This window comes from Nerophis ophidion, linkage group LG25, assembly GCF_033978795.1.
Source record: "Nerophis ophidion isolate RoL-2023_Sa linkage group LG25, RoL_Noph_v1.0, whole genome shotgun sequence".
In the NCBI taxonomy this organism is placed as follows: Eukaryota; Metazoa; Chordata; class Actinopteri; order Syngnathiformes; family Syngnathidae; genus Nerophis; species Nerophis ophidion.
In genome coordinates this window covers 7578447-7597266 of record NC_084635.1, presented here as the reverse complement: position 1 = coordinate 7597266, position 18820 = coordinate 7578447, and the positions used below count along the sequence as shown (strand labels likewise).

The 18820-nt window shown below is 38.3% G+C and overlaps 1 protein-coding gene across 2 annotated transcripts in view; it reads right to left on the bottom strand.

Moving 5' to 3' along the window:
- LOC133543062 (excitatory amino acid transporter 2-like) overlaps positions 1-18820 on the bottom strand; it is a 122607-nt gene that overhangs the window by 5224 nt on the left and 98563 nt on the right. For both annotated transcript variants that reach the window (XM_061887453.1, XM_061887452.1), the window contains exons 9-11: positions 17962-18156; positions 11394-11528; positions 1958-2168 (exon numbers count right to left, since the gene is read on the bottom strand). In XM_061887453.1, coding sequence (XP_061743437.1) covers positions 1958-2168; positions 11394-11528; positions 17962-18156 — 541 coding nt within the window. The remainder of the gene's footprint in view (positions 1-1957; positions 2169-11393; positions 11529-17961; positions 18157-18820) is intronic.

The window sequence follows — 18820 nt, the reverse complement described above, 5'->3', positions numbered from 1 at the left end:
TCACAGTAAGTGTTTTTGTTTCTAGTCCACAGTTAGCCTTTGTGCTAGTTTTTGTTCACAGCCAAGTTTGTTCTCCGCCTTTTGCGCGCCTTTTGTTTGTTCTTGTTTTAGTGTTAAATGAAATCATGTTTACCTGCACGATGCCTGCCGCCTTCTCTTCATCTTGGGGTTCGTCAACAACAACTTGTGACATTCGGAAGATATTCAGCACTCTACTGCCGTCTAAAGTAGATAGCGCAACTCCCAATTGTGTCATGTTTCGTGCGTCAGATAATGTGAATCCCCTTCCTATTCTAGCATTGCCCAGACAGCAGTTCTTGTTAGCATAAGTGACACTGGTACATCCCTCACGCCGAAGGCCTACCAATGTGAAGATGCGTTATTAATGAGGTAGTCGTCGGAGAAGTAGCGCGTCCAAAAAGTTGTTCTGCAAAAAGTGGGTGCACTTGATAGTCACAGTGAATTTGGAGACAAAATTAGCGGCTATGTTGTTAGCATTGTCAGCCTTAACTTGTATATCTTTATCACTCACTGCAAGAAAATAATAAAAATACCGTATTTCCTTGAATTGCCGCCGGGTATATAGTATGCGCCTTTCTAGAATTACTGCCGAGTCAAACTCATTTCGCAAAATAATTAGCGCATGCTTAGCACTACCGCCATCTCAGGATTAACGCCGGGTCAAACTCGTTTCGCAAAATATTATTTTTATTAGCGTATGTCTAGAATTTCCACCGGGTTGGGTCAAACTCGTTTCGCCAAATAATTAGCATATGCCTAGAATTTCCACCGGGTCAAACTCGTCACGTCACGAGTGACACTTCACCTGTCAGCATTTTCAAAATGGAGGAGGCTGATTTCAATCATTTGAAATCGCATAAAGGGAAGAAAATTAAGAGCTATTCAGTAGGATTTAAGGTCCAAGCTATTGAATATGCTAAAAAGAACAGTAAGCAGCTATGTTTTATTAATATACTGTAGCTGCGTGTGTCAAATATGAGTTTTTAAATGACTCCCACCTCCTGATGGTAGAGGGCGCTAGTGGTCCTTTTTGAGACTACTCGGCTGCAGAAGAAGTGACAACAAGCAGCAAGAGTGAACAGCGTGTGTTTATTTTTTCCTCTCGCTTGCACTTTTAACATGGAGGATTACATATCTAAAATAAAACAGCTTTCTAAACTGGACTTTCAATCGAAGCAGGAGGTGTAAAAGGAAGATCTCCATCGAGACAGAGAGACTTTTAAAACTGAAGAAAGATAAGGAAGACTTCTATAAACAAGTTATCGATGCTTTTCATTAGAGGGAGCTGCGCATGGACTTCATTTATAAGTAAAGGTAAGACCATATTAATGTTTTTTATTATTAAATGTGCATTTCATGATGGTATCCTTACATCACACTCAAATTTTTAAGCGCATGCCTTTGGTAAGCGCCGGAGTGAGAAGAAGTTTTAAATTAATTAGCGCCCCGGCGAAAATTCAAGGAAATACGGTAAACATAAGTTAATATAACAGTGAACACGCTTTACATTATTATATATTTTTTTAAACATCAACGTCGCAATATTTGAAGAGCGATGTAACGAGGGGACAACTGTAAGACATTTTTTTTTAAGTGATATCAGACAAACAAATACAAGCCAACGATATACGTACAAAATAAAACATAAGTGATGGAGAAAATTTTTGTTTGGGGTCGACTTATATACGGAAGAAATTTGGTCTTTGGTGAACACCGCACCACAAAAACTGCTTTTTTCATAGGACAAGATGGTGAATGTTGGGATCCAGACACGCGTGTTAAGCTCCACCCACATTTTTCTTCCATGGAAACATGGCATTCACCATCGTGAAGAAAACACCAGTGAAAGAAGTCAAAGACAAGCGCAAACACAGAGCAGGGGGGAGGGAAGCCTTTCCTACATACAGGTCTCTATGTCCGTTAAGGTGAAATGTACCTTGCAGTCGTCTATCAAGAGTGAGTTGTGGTGAGCGTAAACGTTCTGGTTGGCGTTATTTTCAAAGAAGGATTTCGTTTTAGCCATCTCGAAGTCGTCCAGCCTGCTTTGCTGGGCGTCGAAGGAGTCCAGCTCGTCTTTGGAAAGATGGTACACGATACCGGCGCCGTACGAGTCGCCCACCACGTTGACTGAAGTACGGAATCGATCCCTGCGTGTCCAAAAGAGCAAAGACAGGCCAGTTAGAGGACAAGAAATAACTAAAACTCTAGCTAGCTATAGAGCTAGCCTAAACATTACCATATTTATATTACATTTTTAACATTTAGCAACTGTGCTAACGAGGCATACTAACATTTAATTTGTCTCCCATTTTAAGTAACACGGCTGTCAGGTGTGTGGCTGCGAAAATGGAGAAAAAAGCGGAAAAATTCATGAAAAAGTTAGCGTGCTAAAGTTAGCTTGCTAGCATGCTAACGTTAGCAGTTAACAGTTAACAGCTGTCACATACCAAGTTAAATAACTCTAGGGTAAACGGTTTCACAATTATCTCAAAAAGCTAGCACTTTCATGTTAGCATGCTAGCATAAACATGCTAACGGTTACAACTCCATACGAGTCGCCGACCACGTTGACTGAAGCATGTAATCGATCCCTGTGTGTCCAAAAGAGTTAAAACAGTCCAGTTAGAGAGGAGGACAAGAAAGAACTAAAACATTTTCATGGAAATTTTGATGGTTCTGCTATCTGTGCCCTGGAACTCTGGGCAGGGGTTGCCAGAAGCCGGCGTACTTTTAAGATGGTGCCGAGTGTCCCGGAGTTTTTGGTGGAACTGTACAAAAAGAGCTACAGAGCTAGCCTAAAATGTTAGCATACTCACATTAACATTTTAACATTTAGCAAGTGTGCTAACGACGGCATGCTATAATTTAACACGTCTCCCATTTTAAGTAACACAGCTGTTAGGTGGGTGGCTGAGGAAATGGAGAAAAAAGTGGAAAAATTCATGAAAAAGTTAGCATGCTAAAGTTAGCTTGCTAGCATGCCAACGTTAGCAGTTAACAGTTAACAGCTGTCACATACCAAGTTAAATGACTCTAGGGTAAACGGTTTCACAATTATCTCAAAAAGCTAGCACTTTCATGTTAGCATGCTAGCATAAACATGCTAACGGTTACAACTCCATACGAGTCGCCGACCACGTTGACTGAAGCATGGAATCGATCCCTGCGTGTCCAAAAGAGTAAAAACAGTCCAGTTAGAGAGGAGGACAAGAAAGAACTAAAACATTTTCATGGAAATTTTGATGAGCCAGCTATCTGTGCCCTGGACCCTGGAAGCCGGCGTACTTTTAAGATGGTGCCGAGTGTCCCGGAGTTTTTGGTGGAACTGTACAATAAGAGCTACAGAGCTAGCCTAAAATGTTAGCATACTTACATTAAAATTTTAACATTTAGTAAGTATGCTATCGACGGCATGCTATAATTTAGCGTGTCTCCCATTTTAAGTAACACAGCTGTTAGGTGTGTGGCTGCGAAAATGGACAAAAAAGTGGAAAAATTCATGAAAAAGTTAGCATGCTAAAGTTAGCTTGCTAGCATGCCAACGTTAGCAGTTAACAGTTAACAGCTGTCACATACCAAGTTAAATGACTCTAGGGTAAACGGTTTCACAATTATCTCAAAAAGCTAGCACTTTCATGTTAGCATGCTAGCATAAACATGCTAACGGTTACAACTCCATACGAGTCGCCGACCACGTTGACTGAAGCATGGAATCGATCCCTGCGTGTCCAAAAGAGTTAAAACAGTCCAGTTAGAGAGGAGGACAAGAAAGAACTAAAACATTTTCATGGAAATTTTGATGAGCCAGCTATCTGTGCCCTGGACCCTGGAAGCCGGCGTACTTTTAAGATGGTGCCGAGTGTCCCGGAGTTTTTGGTGGAACTGTACAAAAAGAGCTACAGAGCTAGCCTAAAATGTTAGCATACTTACATTAAAATTTTAACATTTAGCAAGTGTGCTATCGACGGCATGCTATAATTTAGCGTGTCTCCCATTTTAAATAACACAGCTGTTAGGTGTGTGGCTGCGAAAATGGACAAAGAAGTGGAAAAATTCATGAAAAAGTTAGCATGCTAAAGTTAGCTTGCTAGCATGCCAACGTTAGCAGTTAACAGTTAACAGCTGTCACATACCAAGTTAAATGACTCTAGGGTAAACGGTTTCACAATTATCTCAAAAAGCTAGCACTTTCATGTTAGCATGCTAGCATAAACATGCTAACGGTTACAACTCCATACGAGTCGCCGACCACGTTGACTGAAGCATGGAATCGATCCCTGCGTGTCCAAAAGAGTAAAAACAGTCCATTTAGGGAGGAGGACAAGAAAGAACTAGAACATTTCCGTGGAAATTTTGATGAGCCAGCTATCTGTGCCCTGGACCCTGGAAGCCGGCGTACTTTTAAGATGGTGCCGAGTGTCCCGGAGTTTTTGGTGGAACTGTGCAAAAAGAGCTACAGAGCTAGCCTAAAATGTTAGCATACTTACATTAAAATTTTAACATTTAGCAAGTGTGCTATCGACGGCATGCTATAATTTAGCGTGTCCCCCATTTTAAGTAACACAGCTGTTAGGTGTGTGGCTGCGGAAATGGACAAAGAAGTGGAAAAATTAATGAAAAAGTTAGCATGCTAAAGTTAGCTTGCTAGCATGCTGACGTTAGCAGTTAACAGTTAACAGCTGTCACATACCAAGTTAAATAACTCTAGGGTAAACGGTTTCACAATTATCTCAAAAAGCTAGCACTTTCATGTTAGCATGCTAGCATAAACATGCTAACGGTTACAACTCCATACGAGTCGCCGACCACGTTGACTGAAGCATGTAATCGATCCCTGTGTGTCCAAAAGAGTTAAAACAGTCCAGTTAGAGAGGAGGACAAGAAAGAACTAAAACATTTTCATGGAAATTTTGATGGGTCTGCTATCTGTGCCCTGGAACTCTGGGCAGGGGTTGCCAGAAGCCGGCGTACTTTTAAGATGGTGCCGAGTGTCCCGGAGTTTTTGGTGGAACTGTACAAAAAGAGCTACAGAGCTAGCCTAAAATGTTAGCATACTTACATTAACATTTTAACATTTAGCAAGTGTCCTATCGACGGCATGCTATAATTTAACACGTCTCCCATTTTAAGTAACACAGCTGTTAGGTGGGTGGCTGAGGAAATGGAGAAAAAAGTGGAAAAATTCATGAAAAAGTTAGCATGCTAAAGTTAGCTTGCTAGCATGCTAACGTTAGCAGTTAACAGTTAACAGCTGTCACATACCAAGTTAAATAACTCTAGGGTAAACGGTTTCACAATTATCTCAAAAAGCTAGCACTTTCATGTTAGCATGCTAGCATAAACATGCTAACGGTTACAACTCCATACGAGTCGCCGACCACGTTGACTGAAGCATGGAATCGATCCCTGCGTGTCCAAAAGAGTTAAAACAGTCCAGTTAGAGAGGAGGACAAGAAAGAACTAAAATATTTTCATGGAAATTTTGATGAGCCAGCTATCTGTGCCCTGGACCCTGGAAGCCGGCGTACTTTTAAGATGGTGCCGAGTGTCCCGGAGTTTTTGGTGGAACTGTACAAAAAGAGCTACAGAGCTAGCCTAAAATGTTAGCATACTTACATTAAAATTTTAATATTTAGCAAGTGTGCTATCGACGGCATGCTATAATTTAGCGTGTCTCCCATTTTAAGTAACACGGCTGTCAGGTGTGTGGCTGCAAAAATGGAGAAAAAAGCGGAAAGATTCATGAAAAAGTTAGCATGCTAAAGTTAGCTTGCTAGCATGCTAACGTTAGCAGTTAACAGTTAACAGCTGTCACATACCAAGTTAAATAACTCTAGGGTAATCGGTTTCACAATTATCTCAAAAAGCTAGCACTTTCATGTTAGCATGCTAGCATAAACATGCTCACGGTTACAACTCCATACGAGTCGCCGACCACGTTGACTGAAGCATGGAATCGATCCCTGCGTGTCCAAAAGAGTTAAAACAGTCCAGTTAGAGAGGAGGACAAGAAAGAACTAAAACATTTTCATGGAAATTTTGATGAGCCAGCTATCTGTGCCCTGGACCCTGGAAGCCGGCGTACTTTTAAGATGGTGCCGGGTGTCCCGGAGTTTTTGGTGGAACTGTACAATAAGAGCTACAGAGCTAGCCTAAAATGTTAGCATACTTACATTAAAATTTTAACATTTAGCAAGTGTGCTATCGACGGCATGCTATAATTTAGCGTGTCTCCCATTTTAAGTAACACAGCTGTTAGGTGTGTGGCTGCGAAAATGGACAAAGAAGTGGAAAAATTCATGAAAAAGTTAGCATGCTAAAGTTAGCTTGCTAGCATGCTAACGTTGGCAGTTAACAGTTAACAGCTGTCACATACCAAGTTAAATGACTCTAGGGTAAACGGTTTCACAATTATCTCAAAAAGCTAGCACTTTCATGTTAGCATGCTAGCATAAACATGCTAACGGTTACAACTCCATACGAGTCGCCGACCACGTTGACTGAAGCATGGAATCGATCCCTGCGTGTCCAAAAGAGTAAAAACAGTCCATTTAGGGAGGAGGACAAGAAAGAACTAAAACATTTTCATGGAAATTTTGATGAGCCAGCTATCTGTGCCCTGGACCCTGGAAGCCGGCGTACTTTTAAGATGGTGCCGAGTGTCCCGGAGTTTTTGGTGGAACTGTACAAAAAGAGCTACAGAGCTAGCCTAAAATGTTAGCATACTTACATTAAAATTTTAACATTTAGCAAGTGTGCTATCGACGGCATGCTATAATTTAGCGTGTCCCCCATTTTAAGTAACACAGCTGTTAGGTGTGTGGCTGCGGAAATGGACAAAGAAGTGGAAAAATTAATGAAAAAGTTAGCATGCTAAAGTTAGCTTGCTAGCATGCTAACGTTAGCAGTTAACAGTTAACAGCTGTCACATACCAAGTTAAATAACTCTAGGGTAAACGGTTTCACAATTATCTCAAAAGGCTAGCACTTTCATGTTAGCATGCTACCGTGCTAACATAAACATGCTAACGGTTACAACTCCATACGAGTCGCCGACCACGTACGGTATCGATCCCAGCATGTTCAAAAGAGTAAAAACAGTCCATTTAGGGAGGAAGACAAGAAAGAACTAGAAAATTTTCATGAACATTTTGATGGGCTAGCTATCTGTGCCCTGGAACTCTGGCCGGGGGTTGCCGGAAGCCGGCGTACTTTTGAGACGGTGACGAGTGTCCCGGAGTTTTAGCATACTTACATCGAAATTTTAACAATTAGCATTTGTGCTAACGGCGGCATGCTAACAGTGAGCCTGTCTCACATTTCAACTAACACGGCTGCAAGGTGTGTGGCCGGGGAAATGGAGAAAAAAGTGGAAACATTCATGAAAAAGTTAGCATGCTTAAGTTAGCTTGCTAGCATGCTAACGTTAGCAGTTAACAGTTAACATCTGTCACATACCAAGTTTTGATTGATTGATTGAAACTTGTATTAGTAGATTGCACAGTTCAGTACATATTCTGTACAATTGACCACTCAAATAAGTTTTTCAACTTGTTTAAGTCGGGGTCCACGTTAATCAATTCATGGTACAAATATTTACTATCAGCAGTTAGTTAAGTAAGTTAAATGACTCGAGGGTAAACGGTTGATAAATTTACCTTAAAAAGCTAGCACTCATGAAACTCATGAACTTTATTTTTTTTGCAAATAATCATTAACTTTAGAATTTGATGCCAGCAACACGTGACAAAGAAGTTGTGAAAGGTGGCCATAAATACTGATAAAGTTGAGGAATGCTCATCAAACACTTATGTGGAACATCCCACAGGTGTGCAGGCTAATTGGGAACAGGTGGGTGCCATGATTGGGTATAAAAGCAGCTTCCATGAAATGCTAAGTAATTCACAAACAAAGATGGGGCGAGGGTCACCACTTTGTGAGCAAATTGTCGAACAGTTTTAGAACAACATTTCTCAACGAGCTATTGCAAGGAATGTAGGGATTTTACCATCTACTGTCCGTAAAATAAACAAAAAGTTCATAGAATCTGGAGAAATCACTGCACGTAAGCGAAGATTTTACAGACTTTTGATCCCTCAGGCGGTACTGCATCAAAAACCGACATCAGTGTGTGAAGGATATCACCACATGGGCTCAGGAACACTTCATAAAACCACTGTCAGTAACTATAGTTGGTCGCTACATCTGTAAGTGCAAGTTAAAACTCTACTATGCAAAGCCAAACGTATTTATCAACAACATCCCGAAACGCCCCCAACTTAACTGGGCCCGAGCTCACCTAAGATGGACTGATGCAAAGTGAAAAGGTTTTCTTTGGTCTGACGAGTCCACATTTCAAATTATATTTGGAAACAGAGGACATGGCGTCCTCAGAACAACGAGGAAAATAACCATCCGGATTGTTATAGGCGCAAAGTTCAAAAGCCAGCATCTGTGATGGTATGGGGGTGTATTAGTGCCCAAGGCATGGGTAACTTACACATCTGTGAAGGCACCCTTAATGCTGAAATGTCCATACAGGTTTTGGAACAACATATGTTGTCATCCAAGCAACGTTATCATGGACGCCCCTGCTTATTTCAGCAAGACAAGTGTTACAACAGCATGGCTTAGTTAAAAAAGAGTGAGGGTACTTTCCTGGCCCGCCTGCAGTCCAGACCTGTCTCCCTTCGAATATGTGTGATGTTGAAGGACTGAAGCTCTACATAAAACAAGAATGGGAAATAATACCACTTTCAAAGCTTCAACAATTAGTTTCCTCAGTTCCCAAACGTTTAATTGAGTGCTAATATAGACACTTACGTCATGTGTTGCCTTCATCATAACACTTAAGACTTTTTAAGTCCTTTTGATAGTAGGCTAATATATCTAATATAGAAACTTACATCATGTGTTGCCTTCATCATAACACTTAATACTTTTTAAGTCCTTTTGATAGTAGGCTAATATATCTAATATAGAAACTTACGTCATGTGTTGCCTTCATCATAACACTTAAGACTTTTTAAGTCCTTTTGATAGTAGGCTAATATATCTAATATAGAAACTTACATCATGTGTTGCCTTCATCATAACACTTAATACTTTTTAAGTCCTTTTGATAGTAGGCTTATATAGCTAACATAGACACATCATGAGTTGCCTTCATTATAACACTTAAGACTTAAGTAATTTTGATAGCAGGGTAATACAGCTAATAAAGACACTTACGTCATGTGTTGCCTTCATTATAACACTTATATAAGACTTTAAAGTCATTTTGATAGTAGGCTAATATACCTAATATAGACACTTACATCATGTGTTGCCTTCATTATAACACTTAAGACTTTTTAAGTCATTTTGATAGTAGGCTAATATAGCTAATATAGACACTTATGTCATGGCTTTCCTTCATTATAACACTTATATAAAACTTCAAAGTCATTTTGATAGTAGGCTAATATACCTAATATAGACACTTACGTCATGTGTTGCCTTCATTATAACACTTATATAAGACTTTAAAGTCATTTTGATAGTGGGCTAATATAGCTAATATAGACACTTACATCATGTGTTGCCTTCATTATAAGACTTATATAAGACTTTAAAGTCATTTTGATAGTAGGCTAATATAGCTAATATAGACACTTACATCATGTGTTGCCTTCATTATAACACTAATATAAGACTTTAAAGTCATTTTGATAGTCGGCTAATATAGCTAATATAGACACGTCATGTGTTGCATTCATCATAACACTTATATAAGACTTTAAAGTCATTTTGATAGTAGGCTAATATACCTAATATAGACACTTACATCATGTGTTGCCTTCATTATAACACTTAAGACTTTTTAAGTCATTTTGATAGTAGGCTAATATAGCTAATATAGACACTTATGTCATGGCTTTCCTTCATTATAACACTTATATAAAACTTCAAAGTCATTTTGATAGTAGGCTAATATACCTAATATAGACACTTACGTCATGTGTTGCCTTCATTATAACACTTATATAAGACTTTAAAGTCATTTTGATAGTGGGCTAATATAGCTAATATAGACACTTACATCATGTGTTGCCTTCATTATAAGACTTATATAAGACTTTAAAGTCATTTTGATAGTAGGCTAATATAGCTAATATAGACACTTACATCATGTGTTGCCTTCATTATAACACTAATATAAGACTTTAAAGTCATTTTGATAGTCGGCTAATATAGCTAATATAGACACGTCATGTGTTGCATTCATCATAACACTTATATAAGACTTTAAAGTCATTTTGATAGTAGGCTAATATACCTAATATAGACACTTACATCATGTGTTGCCTTCATTATAACACTTAAGACTTTTTAAGTCATTTTGATAGTAGGCTAATACAGCTAATATAGAGACTTACGTCATGTGTTGCCTTCATTATAAGACTTTAAAGTCATTTTGATAGTAGGCTAATATAGCTAATATAGACACTTGCACCATGTGTTGTCTTCATCATAAGACTTATATAAGACTTTGTAAGTCATTTTGATAGTAGGCTAATATAGCTAAAATAGACACTTACTGTACGGCGGTGACACTTTGGACTCTGGGGAGGCATTAATATAAAAACACTTAATGAAACATTTTCTATTAAAAAGACCAGCGTCATGATATCGTTTTGGATCGTGATGGGCTTTTGTAATAGACCAGTACGTGTCAGGCACAATTAGGTTTTTGCCCAGGTCCTGGAACACCGGACCGGCTTTTGCCAGTCCTCGAGGGGTACATCAAAGTTCCCCTCAACCATTCCAACTACATTTCCGTTTCGACTGCACCCATGATGATGTTTGCTCAAGGAGTCTGTGCAGGACGCTGGGGTTTGAAGCCAGACGTAATATTTATTATAATATCATGTGATCATCGCCATCATTTCTAGGCAAGGTTAAATCGCCGGATCACATCGGCGATGAATTGCCCGAGAGACATTGCAGAGGCCCGATTGAATATAAAAACGATAATGTAAGGCTACCAAAAAGAAATCATGAGTTGATTTGAAGAAAAAAAAAAAAAAAAAAAGTGCACTTCTTGAGGCTGTGAGTTTTTAAAAAAGTGAAAAGTACGGGAAACTTTTGCAGCATCTTTTTTTTTTTTTTTTGGAAGATATTTTAATGATGTCTTTTGGGAGTCAAAATAACAAAAATAACGCCATTAAAGAAGCAGCTAGGAGAAGTAAACAGTAGGCGTGGTTAGACAATAACAATTAGAAATAAGATGGAATATATTACCAAAGGGCATAAAAAAGAACTTGCATAATAACGGCACCTGCAAAGTGTGATACCGTCTGTATTTTATTTAATTTTTTTTGAATACTCACAGGAGCCAATCCACAGCCACCAGGAGGCTGATGTCCTGAGTGGGCAGACCCACTGCTGTGAGGATGAGCAGCATGGTGACCAGTCCGGCGCTCGGGATACTGGCCGCTCCCACACTGGCCAGGGTAGCCGTCATACTGTAACAAAAGAAAAAAAAAAAAAAAAAAAAAAAAAAAAAAAAAAAAGGTTAATACATGTAATGGTTACTAGTGGTATCAACTGATACTTCCAAACACCCGCTTTAAAGGCCTACTGAAACCCACTACTAGCGACCACGCAGTCTGATAGTTTATATATCAATGATGAAATATTAACATTGCAACACATGCCAATACGGCCTTTTTTAGTTTAATAAATTGCAATTTTAAATTTCCCGCAAAGTGTCCTGCTTTAATCGCATAATTTACACAGTATTCTGGACATCTCTGTTGCTGAATCTTTTGCAATTTGTTCAATTAATAATGGAGACGTCAAAGAAGAAAGATGTAGGTGGGAAGCGGTGTATTGCGCCTGCCTTGTTTAAAATAGGTGAAGCTTTATTATGGAACAGAGCGGTCAAGCGAACATGGTTCCCGGCCAGATGTCGACCGGCATTGTGGCAATAAGTCGGCTCTTGCCGTAGTTATGAGCGGAGCTTGCATCCTCCTGCAGCTGCTGCGGACTATTATGGGGACGGCGTGGCGCAGTGGGAAAGAGGCCGTGCGCAACCCGAGGGTCCCTGGTTCAATCCCCACCTAGTACCAAGCTCGTCACGTCCGTTGTGTCCTGAGCAAGACACTTCACCCTTGCTCCTGATGGGTGCTGATTATCGCCTTGCATGGCAGCTCCCTCCATCAGTGTGTGAATGTTTGTGTGAATGGGTAAATGTGGAAGTAGTGTCAAAGCGCTTTGAGTACCTTGAAGGTAGAAAAGCGCTCTACAAGTTCAACCCATTTATCATTTATTTATTTATTACCTCCTCCCACTTGAGACGCTGGCGGTCACCACACCCCTCCATATAATCTCACTAAAATACTAGTAACACAATAAGCAGATAAGGGATTTTCCAGAATTATCCTACTAAATGTGTCTAATAACATCTGAATCGCTCCCACTGCAGCTGTGTGACTTCCCTCAGAGACTCTGGCGTCAAGACACCCGTGGGAACACCCCTTCCGACTTTCAGGTACTATTTAATCTCACTAAAACACTAGCAACACAATAAGCAGATAAGGGATTTTCCAGAATTATCCTAGTAAATGTGTCTAATAACATCTGAATCGCTCCCGCTGTCCTCGCCTTTTTTTTTTCATTTTCTAGTCCTTCACTCTCACTTTCCTCATCCACAAATCTTTCATCCTCACTCAAATTAATGGGGAAATTGTCGCGTTCTCTGTCCGAATCGCTCTAGCTGCTGCTGGCTATGATTGTAAAAAAATGTGAGGATGTGAGGAGCTCTACAACCCGTGACGAAGAGGGTCCCTTGCGAAGGGTAGAAATGGGCACCGCCACCACCCGTCGACTGGTGCTGAAGAAAGGTGCGGGGCCCACCGTCAGGTTGTACAGGTACGGCCATATAATCTCACTAAAACACTAGTAGCAGATAATAGATTTTCCAGAATTATCCTAGTAAATGTGTCTAAAAACATCGGAATCACTCCCACTGACCATCTTTTTTTTTTCGTGGTCCTTCACTCTCACTTTCCTCATCCAGAAATCTTTCATCCTCGCTCAAATTAATAGGAAAATTGTTGCTTTCGCTGTCCGAATCGCTCTAGCTGCTGCTGGCTATGATTGTAAACAATGTGAGGATATGAGGAGCTCTACAACCAGTGACGTCACGCGCACATCATCTGCTACTTCCGGTACAGGCAAGGCTTTTTTATTAGCGACCAAAAGTTGTGTATTCTGCAGCGATCATTACGAAAGATCGCGTTTCGAAGAGGGTCCCTTGCGAAGGGTAGAAATGGGCATCGCCACCACCCGTCGACTGGTGCTGAAGAAAGGTGCGGGGCCCACCGTCAGGTTGTACAGGTACAGCCATATAATCTCACTAAAACACTAGTAGCAGATTAGAGATTTTCCAGAATTATCCTAGTAAATGTGTCTAATAACATCTGAATCGCTCCCACTGTCCTCGCCTTTTTTTTTTCTTTTTTCTAGTCCTTCACTCTCACTTTCCTCATCCAGAAATCTTTCCTCCTCGCTCAAATTAATGGGGAAACTGTCACTTTCTCTGTCCGAATCACTCTAGCTGCTGCTGGCTATGATTGTAAAAAATGTGAGGATGTGAGGAGCTCCACAACCAGTGACGTCACGCGCACATCGTCTGCTACTTCCGGTACAGGCAAGGCTTTTTAATTAGCGACCAAAAGTTGTGTATTATGCAGCATTATAAAGTGTACTTTCTGCACAGAACACCACTACAATAGTTGAAAACAAATAAAATGCACTTTTGTGCATGATGTCACAAAGATGACATATCAAAACAACACTAAATTAAAGTGTACTTTCTGCACAGAGCACCACTACAATAGTTGAAAACAAATAAAGTGCACTTTTGTGTATAATGTCACAAAGATGACATATCAAAACACTAAATTAAAGTGTACTTTTTGCCCAGAACGCCACTACAATAGTTGAAAACAAATAAAGTGCACTTTTGTGCATGATGTCACAAAGATGACATGTCAAAACAACACTAAATTAAAGTGTACTTTCTGCACAGAACACCACTACAATAGTTGAAAACAAATAAAATGCACTTTTGTGCATGATGTCACAAAGATGAGATATCAAAACACTAAATTAAAGTGTACTTTTTGCACAGAACACCACTACAATAGTTGAAAACAAATAAAGTGCACTTTTGTGCATGATGTCACAAAGATAACATATCAAAACAACACTAAATTAAAGTGTACTTTCTGCACAGAGCACCACTACAATAGTTGAAAACAAATAAAGTGCACTTTTGTGTATAATGTCACAAAGATGACATATCAAAACACTAAATTAAAGTCTACTTTTTGCCCAGAACGCCACTACAATAGTTGAAAACAAATAAAGTGCACTTTTGTGCATGATGTCACAAAGATGACATATCAAAACAACACTAAATTAAAGTGTACTTTCTGCACAGAACACCACAACAATAGTTGAAAACAAATAAAGTGCACTTTTGTGTATAATGTCACAAAGATGACATATCAAAACACTAAATTAAAGTGTACTTTTTGCCCAGAACGCCACTACAATAGTTGAAAACAAATAAAGTGCACTTTTGTGCATGATGTCACAAACATGACATATCAAAACAACACTAAATTAAAGCGTACTTTCTGCACAGAACACCACTACAATAGTTGAAAACAAATAAAGTGCACTTTTGTGTATAATGTCACAAAGATGACTGATCAAAACAACACTAAATTAAAGTGTACTTTCTGCACAGAACACCACTACAATAGTTGAAAACAAATAAAGTGCACTTTTGTGCATGATGTCACTAACATGACATATCAAAACAACACTAAATTAAAGTGTACTTTCTGCACAGAACGCCACTACAATAGTTGAAAACAAATAAAGTGCACTTTTGTGCATGATGTCACAAAGATGACATATCAAAACAACACTAAATTAAAGTGTACTTTCTGCACAGAACACCACTACAATAGTTGAAAACAAATAAAGTGCACTTTTGTGTATAATGTCACAAAGAGGACATATCAAAACACTAAATTAAAGTGTACTTTTTGCCCAGAACGCCACTACAATAGTTGAAAACAAATAAAGTGCACTTTTGTGCATGATGTCACAAAGATGACATATCAAAACAACACTAAATTAAAGTGTACTTTCTGCACAGAACACCACTACAATAGTTGAAAACAAATAAAATGCACTTTTGTGCATGATGTCACAAAGATGACATATCAAAACAACACTAAATTAAAGTGTACTTTCTGCACAGAGCACCACTACAATAGTTGAAAACAAATAAAGTGCACTTTTGTGTATAATGTCACAAAGATGACATATCAAAACACTAAATTAAAGTGTACTTTCTGCACAGAACACCACTACAATAGTTGAAAACAAATAAAGTGCACTTTTGTGCATGATGTCACAAACATGACATATCAAAACAACACTAAATTAAAGTGTACTTTCTGCACAGAACACCACTACAATAGTTGAAAACAAATAAAGTGCACTTTTGTGCATGATGTCACAAAGATGACATATCAAAACAACACTAAATTAAAGTGTACTTTCTGCACAGAACACCACTACAATAGTTGAAAAAAAATAAAGTGCACTTTTGTGTATAATGTCACAAAGATGAAATATCAAAACAACACTTAATTAAAGTGTACTTTCTGCACAGAACACCACTACAATAGTTGAAAACAAATAAAGTGCACTTTTGTGTATAATGTCACAAAGATGACATATCAAAACAACACTAAATTAAAGTGTACTTTCTGCACAGAGCACCACTACAATAGTTGAAAACAAATAAAGTGCACTTTTGTGTATAATGTCACAAAGATGACATATCAAAACACTAAATTAAAGTGTACTTTTTGCCCAGAACGCCACTACAATAGTTGAAAACAAATAAAATGCACTTTTGTGCATGATGTCACAAAGATGACATATCAAAACAACACTAAATTAAAGTGTACTTTCTGCACAGAGCACCACTACAATAGTTGAAAACAAATAAAGTGCACTTTTGTGTATAATGTCACAAAGATGACATATCAAAACACTAAATTAAAGTGTACTTTTTGCACAGAACGCCACTACAATAGTTGAAAACAAATACAGTGCACTTTTGTGCATGATGTCACGAACATGACATATCAAAACAACACTAAATTAAAGTGTACTTTTTGTACAGAATGCCACTACAATAGTTTAAAACATATAAAGTGCACTTTTGTGCATGATGTCACTAACATGACATATCAAAACACTAAATTAAAGTGTACTTTCTGCACAGAACACCACTACAATAGTTGAAAACAAATAAAGTGCACTTTTGTGCATGATGTCACAAAGATGACATATCAAAACAACACTAAATTAAAGTGTACTTTCTGCACAGAACACCACTACAATAGTTGAAAACAAATAAAGTGCACTTTTGTGCATGATGTCACTAACATGACATATCAAAACAACACTAAATTAAAGTGTACTTTCTGCACAGAACACCACTACAATAGTTGAAAACAAATAAAGTGCACTTTTGTGCATGATGTCACAAAGATGACATATCAAAACAACACTAAATTAAAGTGTACTTTCTGCACAGAACACCACTACAATAGTTGAAAACAAAAAAAGTGCACTTTTGTGCATGATGTCACAAAGATGACATATCAAAACAACACTATATTAAAGTGTACCTTCTGCACAGAACACCACTACAATAGTTGAAAACAAATAAAGTGCACTTTTGTGTATAATGTCACAAAGATGACATATCAAAACACTAAATTAAAGTGTACTTTTTGCCCAGAACGCCACTACAATAGTTGAAAACAAATAAAGTGCACTTTTGTGCATGATGTCACTAACATGACATATCAAAACAACACTAAATTAAAGTTTACTCTTTGTACAGAACGCCACTACAATAGTTTAAAACATATAAAGGTGCACTTTTTGTGCATGATGTCACACAAGATATTTCAATAACTGTCCAATAAAAATGGGCTGCATAATAGGAAATCAAATAGTGTATGTCTTTCGCTATGTGGTAGGTTCCTGCAGACGATATATCTTCCTGTTGTTGTCTATTTTTTTTATACGGTGTACATGTGGAAATGGTTGCTTCAGCACCGACTGAAGATGTTGACATGCGGAGTTTCAAGCACTCTTCATTCTCTAGCGGGGGACACATTAGCAGTGCTGCTACTTTTTGTAGCAGCGCTTTTGCCGCATACTTGTAAACTTGAAGCCAAACCACCGCCAAAAGTGCTGTTTTTCCTGGGAATTAATTCTTCCTTCGTTTGTTACCAGATTCGCACCTTCTTTCTCTCGTATTACCACTCGCAACGCTCCGTTAGCGCCACTTCTAACGTTACCTGTCTCGACTAAAAGATTCAAAATAAATGACAATCATTTCAAATTGGCATTGGTTAAAAAACATAACATAATTGATATATTTTTTATTCAAGACTGAAGAGGATTGTGAGAAGTAAGCTAAAAAAGTAAACAAAAGTATAAATCTGGAAATTGTTTCATAGACTTAACTTTTTGAGGACTTTTTCGTTTTAGCGCTACTTAACTGCTATTAAATGATGTATTTCAAAATATTCAAGTTAATAAGAACACAACAAAAAATTTAATATAATCAATATTTTAGAGTAATTTCCCACCAATATATTTGTGTACATTTAAATGCTACCTGTAATTGTTTCTTTGATAAAAAAAAAAAAACAAGAAAAATAAAGAACTGCAGCTAATAATGAGCCGGTCTTTTAAACGACTCTTTGAAAAGAACGCCTCGTTAAGATCCCACGAATCCCCCTCTCTGATAATTAAACCGTCTTCGCATGACTGCGTCCTTACCTGACTGTGACAATCTGGCCCCAGTCGAGTTCGATGCCGTTCATCTGAGCGATGAAAATGGCAGCCACGGCCTCGTAGAGCGCGGTGCCGTCCATGTTGATGGTGGCGCCCACGGGGAGGACGAAACGCGTTACTCTCTTGTCAATTTTCAGGTTCTCCTCCAGACATCGGAACGTGACCGGCAAGGTTCCGGCGCTGTGGCGAGAGAACAAAAAGGTGGGCTTGACTACTGTAATATTGTACATGGTAATTGTTATATATTGTATAAATATATATGATATAAACATATATCAGTATACATCATATACTGTACATATATTATGTAAATATTACATATATGTTATATTTTATATTGCTACTACGGTACATTTTTGGTCTATTTTATACCTGCTTTGTCCTTTCCATCCTTACACTTTCCATCCTTTGTAACTAAGCTACTGTGTGGAACAATTTCCTTTGTAGATCTATTAAATTTGTCTAAGTCTAAGACATAATCACATTTCACATTTTTAAACTCTGCAGTTTGGTTAAATTAAAAAAAATATTGTAGATTTTTTCTTAATTAGGGCTGCAGCTATCGATTGTTTTTGTAATCGAGTAATATATCAATTAGTTTGTTCAATTAATCCAGGGGTGTCCAAACTTTTTCCAATGAGGGCCACACACGGAAAAATTTAACCATACCCGGGGGCTGTTTTGATATTTTTCATTTTCAAACCATAACAAAATACATGGATACTTTTTTGGTTGTTACCTTTAGAACTCCCAGGGACCATAAAGCAGTGGTTCTCAAGCTTTTTTCAGTGATGTACATTTTTTTTTAATTCAAGTACCCCCTAATCAGAGCAAAGCATTTTTG